This window comes from Gouania willdenowi, chromosome 6 (assembly GCF_900634775.1).
Source record: "Gouania willdenowi chromosome 6, fGouWil2.1, whole genome shotgun sequence".
NCBI classification, from domain to species: domain Eukaryota; kingdom Metazoa; phylum Chordata; class Actinopteri; order Blenniiformes; family Gobiesocidae; genus Gouania; species Gouania willdenowi.
Genome location: NC_041049.1, coordinates 7,546,086 through 7,554,543, shown reverse-complemented (window position 1 = coordinate 7,554,543; position 8,458 = coordinate 7,546,086). Strand labels below are relative to the sequence as shown.

Here is an 8,458-nt window from a genome sequence, read left to right as displayed (position 1 = left end):
GGATTAAAAAATATTTGAAATGCAAAATTAACAGATTAAAACTTAAATGGAAATAACACAGTGCTAGTTAATGAGGCGATTTCTGATTTTAAAAAAAAGCTTAAATATGTCTATGTTTTTCATTTACATGATGGTTTATTTTATTTAATAACGAAAAAAAAGAACAAAAAAAACCACATTTGAATTTATTGTGTGAATTGTGCTTGTGTTGTTTTGTTTTAAGTATTTAACTCGAGTTTTTTTTTATTTTATTAATAATAAATAATAAATAATTAAATTAAATTAAAAAGTTTAAAAATGTTTCGGTTGTTTTTTTTACTTTAATGATAGTTTTTTTTATTTAATGAAAAAAAAGTAAATAACTTTTTTATTTTGTGAATTGTGTTTGTGCTGTTTTTTTTTTTTGTTTTTTTTTTAAATGTATATAATTCGAGTTTTTATTTTGTTTAATTCAGCATCTTAAATATGTGTTGGTGTTTTTTGTTTTAATGATAGTTTATTTTTATTTAATACATTTAAAAAATGACATATTGTGAATTGTGTTTGTGTTGTTTTTAAATTGTATTTAATTGGGTTTTTTTTTTTTTTCTTTTGGTTTGGTAAAAAGCTTAAATAAGTTTATGCTGTTTTTCATTTTATTGATAGTTAATCTTATTTAATAATAACAACATTTTAATTTACAATTTATTTTGTGAATTGTTTGTGTTGTATTTAATTCGGTTTTTTTTTTTATTTGTTGCTGTTTTATCTTGGGTTTCTTTTAAACTTCAGCCTTTTAGTAATTTCACGAGCACTTTTAATGTTTTTATTGTAAAATTACTGCACATTTTTACGGTAAAAAAAAAGAAAAAAGTGTTTTGGGATGTTGTGAAATGTATCAAAGCATCAATTACTTATTTAACCACTAGAGGGCGACATAACACAAGAAACCACAGTACAGGACAAATACACTTTGCATCGCCTTAGATATGTCACCTAACATCAATAATAATAATAATAATAATAATAATATTATTAATAATACAAAAAAGAGCAAAACAATTCTTCTTTTCATTCATTTCCCCTTTATTAGAAGTGGCCAAAGGCAACATTTGATAACGATTCAAGGAGAAAACTACAAAAATAAAGCTGTGATGTTTTATCATCTGAGAGAAACCTTCAGACTCTCCACAACAGAGTTTGTTTCCCATCTTTAACTGGTTAAAAGGCACAACGTGGATCAGAGGAAACTGTTATTCATGCTTCAAATCCGTCAATAAATATGGCTTCAGTTGACTTCAGCAGAACCAACTCCATCCGATAAGTTTCACAATCGGTGAAATTAATGTGAAGAACAGAAACGGCGTCACATAGTAACACTTGATCAATGGAAAGCATCGGGAAGAGTTAAAAAAAAAAACAAAAAAAAACATCATCTTTGGCATTTAACAGATTGTAAAGATTCAAATTACAGAAAAACAAACAACAACAGATAAACTTTAAAGTTTGACATTTAGACACATGGTTCAATGTTAAGAGAATTTAGTTTCTGCAAAAATGTGATAAAAAAACCCCTCAAATTCTTATTTATAAAAATACACCCAATATCGTATTTAACTGACCATGCTTCATGACAGGAAGTTCAGTCTCAATGAGCAGTTTTTCAAAATTAAACTCTTCAAAAACTTTAAATTGAACAAGTCCAGGTAAAGAAATCACACCATAGAGTAAATCCATGTTCTTACATATTTAGAAAACAAGACATTTCCTCTTCCTTTACACCAGATTTCCCCCAAAAAAGATATTTTCGAATGAACTTTTACTAAATTTCAAGTTGTTTGCACATGAAAATAAAATTATTCCCCACATTGTTACATTTTTTGGGGGATGAAATTCACTTTAAATCTGACCATCGTGTCACAATTTTATCAAAATAAAAGCACAAATGCTGTAAAAGCTTAATTTAAATCAGATTAAGTACGAGTCAAAGCTTTAATAAATACTAAATGTAGCAAAGAATACAATTTTTTGCCACATTTTTAGAATTTACTTTGTAAATTTTACTTTCAATCCAAACATCATGTCACAATTTTTCAAAATAAAAGCACAAATGCTGTAAAAGGTTAATTTAGAGTATTTGCAAAAGCTTTAATGAGAATAATTGTTTTTATGTAATTAATTCACCATAAACACATACTAACATGAGCATGTGAACCCTGCATTATTTATCAAACACTAAAAAAAACAAAAAACAATAAATCAGCATAATAATAATAATAATAATAATAAAACATTTCTCCTCATTTATACGCCATTTCTGTTTTTTTTTTCTTCTGAATAATGCTTCAAGCAGAGACTCAGCACAAATAAGACAATAATTACTTCACAGATAATGATGAGAAAATAAAAAAAAAACACTAAAATAAGCTTAACTAACTTCTTTCACTGAAACCCATTTGTTAAAAGTGGGAGAAACATGAGCCGAGCTTAAGAAAATAAAAGCATCAAAGGTTGAGATAAAGTATAAGTTTAAAAATAAAAATAAAAAACCCGTCTTCCCTGAATTCAAAGATAAAGTGCCCAAAACATTGAGAATTAAAGAAGAAAAATCTGCATGAATCATCTGGTAAAAAGTAGCTACGACTGTTTATACTGTTTTTATACATTACTTAACGACAATATGAAAAACAACTAAAACAAAACCTGCATTAAGAGATTTAATCACCCTCAATTACGTAAATAACAGAGGCAACAAAAGGTAAAAGAAAACACACTTTACTATTGATTGACTCTTAAATAATGGAATAAATGGGTTTTGTTGGTTTAATACCTGTAATAATAAGTAAATTAAATAACAATAAACGTAAAGCAAGTTTCAATTTACATAACTAACCTGGTAAAAGTGAAACTTTACATTTGAGATACTTCCTAAACCAGAGATAAAATGTATTTAGGTTTTATACATTTCTCTTTTGATATATCTTTTTAATTTTTTTTAAGAATAAAACCTTGTTTTTGTTTTTAGAAATTAATTTAAAAGTAAATAAATAAGTTTAGGTTTCATTTATTCAGTATTTCAGTGAATTTACTTTGATCTCCTGACATGCTTCGACTGCCACTCAGATAGACATCAAAGCAATCCGTAGATGCCTCTGAGGAAGACTGACAGTTGGCAATCGAAACACGTCAGGAGATCAAAGTAAATTTCAAGGTAAATAAATTAAAAAGTCGCCTGAATAAATGAAACCATAACATGCTATTTAAAATTTTTTAAATTAAAGAAATAATGAACTTGCTGGAATTAAAAGTGAATAAAAATATTCGACCTGCATTTAGTTCATCATTCAACATTTTATAAAGTTTGATACTATTTGTAAAACAAATTAAAGAAAAATTCTATAGAGGGGTAATAAAAATTGTGACTTGCATTCAAAGCATCAAAACAACATTTCCCATAATGCAACTTATCGTCGTACTTTTTTAAAATTTAAGTTTTAAGTGTAATTTCTGTATTTATTGTTCTCTTTATGCCTTTTGTTACCTCAGCAGAACCGACCCAGTGTTTGATAGAAGAATAAAAGTGGGTTTAAAAAAACCCTTTAGATAAACTCCAGTCTAAATGATATATACAGTATACAGTATATATACAGTATACTGTATCTGTTTTCCCTCAAAAGGGGACGAATAACCCTCTAATAAACCTCTTTGATCCTGGAAACACCAGGAATATATCTTTGGTTAACACACACACACACACACACACACACACACACACACACACACACACACACACACACACACACACACACACACACACACACACACACACACACACACACACACACACACACACACACACACACACACACACACACACACACACACTAATCTTTAGGATAATAAACATTAGTTTGACACAGAGATGAGAGTAACTGCAGTATTTAACCGAGGGGACGACAAAACGTAGTAAATTATTGCTACGCTAGCTTTTCCCTGTGCTGTGACTTACAGGATGAAGATCAAAGTTCAAGGTCTCGCTCTGTCAGAATCACTAAATCTATTTCTTTTCTTTTCTTCCGTCTGCTCCACTTTCTCTAAACTGTTCAAACACTTCCATAAACCAACCGTAGCCCCTCCTCTTCCTCCGTTAGCTAACCCTAACCGGTTCCTCATCAAACTACTGTAAAAACAAACCTTTTCACATCCTCAACTGCCATCATCATCATCATCATCATCATCATCACTCAACACATCCTGGAGATAAAAAAAACTCAAACCAAAACACGTCTGTTTTTTAAACTCCTACTTACTTTGCAAAAAAATGACAAAAAATTGTCGTCATTTTGTTTATTTTTCCTTGTGTGTTTAGGCAGTAATTGTGTGTATGTTTGGTTATTTTGTGTTTTTTGTTATATCTGGTGTAATTTGGTGTGTTTTTCTGTTGGTTTTGTATATATTTCTAGTCATCTTGTGTGTTTTTTGTGTTATTTCTGTTGTCATTTGGTGTGTTTTTCTATTGGCATTATATATATTTGCAGTCGTCTTGTGTGCTTTTAATGAAAATCTGTGTATTTTTGTTGAAGTTCTGTATAATTTTTCTCTGATTTTGTGCATTTAATTGCAGTAATTGTGTGTATGTTTGGTTATTTTGTGTGTTTTGTTATTTCTAGTGTAATTTGGTGTTTTTCTATTAGTTTTGAATATATTGTGTGCTTTTAATGAAAGCACACATTGGTTTTGTATATATTTCTAGTCGTCTTGTGTGTTTTTAATGAAAATATGTGTATTTTGTTGAAGTTTTTTGTGTTTCTTAATTCATTTTGTGTATTTTTGTATAATTTTTCTATGATTTTGTGTAATTTTGTGCTTTTTTGTGTGTTTAGGCAGTAATTGTGTGTATGTTTGGTCCTTTTGTGCACGTTTTTTGTTATTTCTAGTGTAATTTGGTGTGTTTTTCTGTTAGTTTTCTATATATTTCTAGTCGTCTTTTGTGTCTTGGAAAAAAATGTGTGTTTTTGTTGTCTGCACAATTTCTATGATTTTGTGTGTGGCGTATTTCTTTGTTTTTGAAAACGATTGATAAAAATAAAAAAAAAGGTCAAATGTTAAACTTTATTGTTATCAGGAGTTCTTGATGTAATTAAAAAGCATAGTGACGCAGATGTTTGAGAAAACTGTGCAAACAAAGCCTGTTTAAATGATCACATGACGTAAATATAGAGATTACTGTGAGAAAACGCTGTAATTAAACTATAGTCAGGACTAACACTTTAAAACAGGAACAGTCGCTCTGCTTTAAAGAGACATTTTCTCCCTCAGTTTAAAACAAACACAGTTTCACTGCAGTCTGCAGGAGATTTGTCGTCAACTAATGCATGATACGAGCAGATTAATTAATAATTAGACATAGTGCAAAGAGTCAGAAGCATCCATTAATAATTAACCTATTGGTTAAATAATGCACAATAATAAAGCTGTAAAACTGTCACATTTGATGATTCCCCCCCCGTCAGTGATTTCTGAGCCTGCATCTCTTTCTCTCTGAGTCAAACTAATCATAATCATAAAATGTGAAATAAGACTTTGCTTTAAAATTTAAAAAAAGGAAGAAAAAAAAAAAAAAGTTTCACCGATATAAATTAATGAAAAAATTTTTTCTAAAACTAAACAATATTTACAGACCTTTAAAATGAACACATTAAATAGAAAAAAAAATCAGTGGACCGACGTCCATGAGTGTGAAAGGAGAAAAAAATGGAGGAACAGAGATTAGAAAGAGGTGGATAGATGGATGAAGAAGGATGTTGATGGCACTGTTGGATGGATCTTTGGTGTCTTTGTCTGTTCACCCTTTAGTTTGTCCTGCGTCTCCTCTGTCGTGTCCTCCTCGCTGTGTCTTTCCTTTCCTCCGTCACTGAACAACACCCTCCTGTAGGGGCAGCAGTCCTGTCTCACTAACACCCCCCACCTGTAGGGGGCAGCAGTCCTGTCTCACTAACACCCCCCACCTGTAGGGGGCAGCAGTCCTGTCCAACTACACAGTCTAAATCCTCTAAGAAGGACCTCTGAGGTCCTGCAGAGCTTCCAGTAGTCTCTGTCTGTACGCTTCATATCGACGAATCACAGCCTCTCGCTGCTCGTCTTCCTCTTTGTCCAAAATCCTCAGGAAGTTACGCAGCTCAGGGATGGAGAACGCATCCCACTGAGGAACACAAAGAACACGGAATATCAGGAGAAGCTGGAAATATGACTGTAAAAAGTGCTTCATGTAGAGGTTCCAATTTTATGTTTTTAAATTTTCCAAATTCTGTTTCAGGTTTTTTTTTTTTTTTTTTTGCACATTTCTGCTTCACTTTAACTTATTACGTTTTATCATCTTTTCATATTTAGACAACTTTTTCTGGCCAATAAAGTTCCTGAAATGAATTGTCATTTTCAATCACAGGATAACATAATCAAGAGTCTGAGTTTACCACGTAACATGAGATTTTGATCGGGATTATCGTCGGAATTGGACATTTTTGGTCAGTTTGTCACAGTTTCTAGTCCTTCAATCAGCCATTCTGTTGAAAAATAGTGTGTAAATGTGTGATATTAACCCAAAACATGCATGTAAGACTTTTCAATGTCATGCTGGGACCAAAATTTAAATAAAGAGAGAGAGAAATAAAAATAAATCTAATAACGGTTCAGATTGATTTATCACTAAAAATCAGTGGCTAAATACAAATAATTTTGATCTGAAGTTGACCGCAGAGGTGGGAAATCGACTAATTTAAATTAGGGATGCACCGAATATTTGGCCATCGAATATATTCGGCCGAATATTGCAAAAAAAGTCACATTCGGCCTTTGGTTTAGTGAGTTAAAAGCGAGGCCGAATAGTAGCGTGTGACGCAATGACGCAATCAAACAACGTGCAGTGATTTTGAGTCGGAAAAGTGTGTGCGCGTTGCTGCAGGAGCAGCAGCAGCAGCTCCTCCTTTCCACACACACACAGCCAGACTCTCTCCTTACCGCTCTCCGTCACCGCGTAAAAGTTGGAAACTGTCCATTTCCACAACAGAGTCCGTTGTTAGCGCTGTGAGCCACAAATCTGTAAACATCCACTTCGCTTCCTCCTTACACTACACTGGGTCTCACTGCACAGACTGGTGTAGCATTAGCACAGAGTGCTAACAGCTGATGTGCGTAAACAATGGGTCCAAGCAGTGACTCCCAACACGATCGGCAGCAGAAAATGTAGTGCAGTTTGGGCATCCAGTAGTGCAGTTTGTATTTACATTTATGGCAATAAAGTATAATATCTATTCTATATTAAACCACAGTGTTTGTTATAGTTGAAGAGGAAGGAGCTCATATTCTAGGAGGCGTGTTAAGTGACGTCAGCTGCCAACGTGGGCAAAATCCAACTGTCCCGTTTAAAGTTGACTTTTTACAAAATGTGGAATAATGGAGGAAAAATAATTTTTTCAACTAAATGATGTATATCACTGTAGCAAAACCATTATAAAGTGATCTTTTTTCATCATACCTCCCCTTTAATGCACTTGGTCTTTTTTTTTTTGGATGCATGTTTTGTTTTATTTGAAGAGCCAATATAAATGAAAAACTTTGTTGTGCTTCTTATGAAAAGCAAAGGCTACTGGAATATTTTAAAAATGTCAGAATATTCAATGAACATTTACTTTCTTTAAAAAACATGTCTAAAATGTATTCTGGGCTATTTATACTCTATTAAAAAAAAAATTGTGAAAAACTTAACCGCTTTCAATATTCGATATTGTTCAGTATTCGGCCAAGTGTTTTTATTTTGTTCGGCTTCGGCCACAAATTTTCACTTCGGTGCATCCCTAATTTAAACATTAGTGCTACTTTGCATTTCCATGTATAAATGATATGGAGAATGTATGTAAAGTATATAAGGCACCGACAACATCCAAGCAACAGATGACAGGTAGTGACTATAATACATTTGGGGAAATGTTGTCAAATAATTTGAGGATTGAGCAGGATTTTGGAAAAATTCGGTTTCTTTCAACAATTTGAGAGTAGAAATGGCTTCCATTGTGTTCTACAAGCATGGGGAAAACCATGAACCCCTGCAAATATTGTAGAGTTTCATTGGAATTTGTGATAAATTCAATGAAACTCCACTTGAATAATTGTAAAGTTCTACTTCCAAATAAATCTGTTGAAATGTGTTTTTTTTTTTTTTAAGTGTATTATTTTGCATATATTCCAATATTTATGTTTGGATATGAAACAGTGATTTAAAATTACTCACAATTTCTGGTTGATTTCAATAAATAATTCCCATGAAAGGTTTATATTTTTTGAATATTATATAAGTTCCCATGAAAATTTGCCAGATCTTTAACTCCCATTTGCAACCCTACAGAGATACCCACTACTAAATTATTTGGTCATTTATACCGGTTTCTCAGACATTTTTACTTTCCCCATGGGCTGATTTGGA

The 8,458-nt window shown here is 31.9% G+C and overlaps 1 protein-coding gene across 2 annotated transcripts in view; it reads right to left on the bottom strand.

Moving 5' to 3' along the window:
- Positions 1-4,898: 4,898 nt before the first annotated feature.
- Positions 4,899-8,458, bottom strand: part of rassf3 (Ras association domain family member 3) — a 74,308-nt gene continuing 70,748 nt past the window's right edge. For both annotated transcript variants that reach the window (XM_028449929.1, XM_028449930.1), the window contains one exon: positions 4,899-6,181. In XM_028449929.1, the coding sequence (XP_028305730.1) occupies positions 6,032-6,181 (150 nt within the window). In that variant the 3' untranslated portion in view covers positions 4,899-6,031. The remainder of the gene's footprint in view (positions 6,182-8,458) is intronic.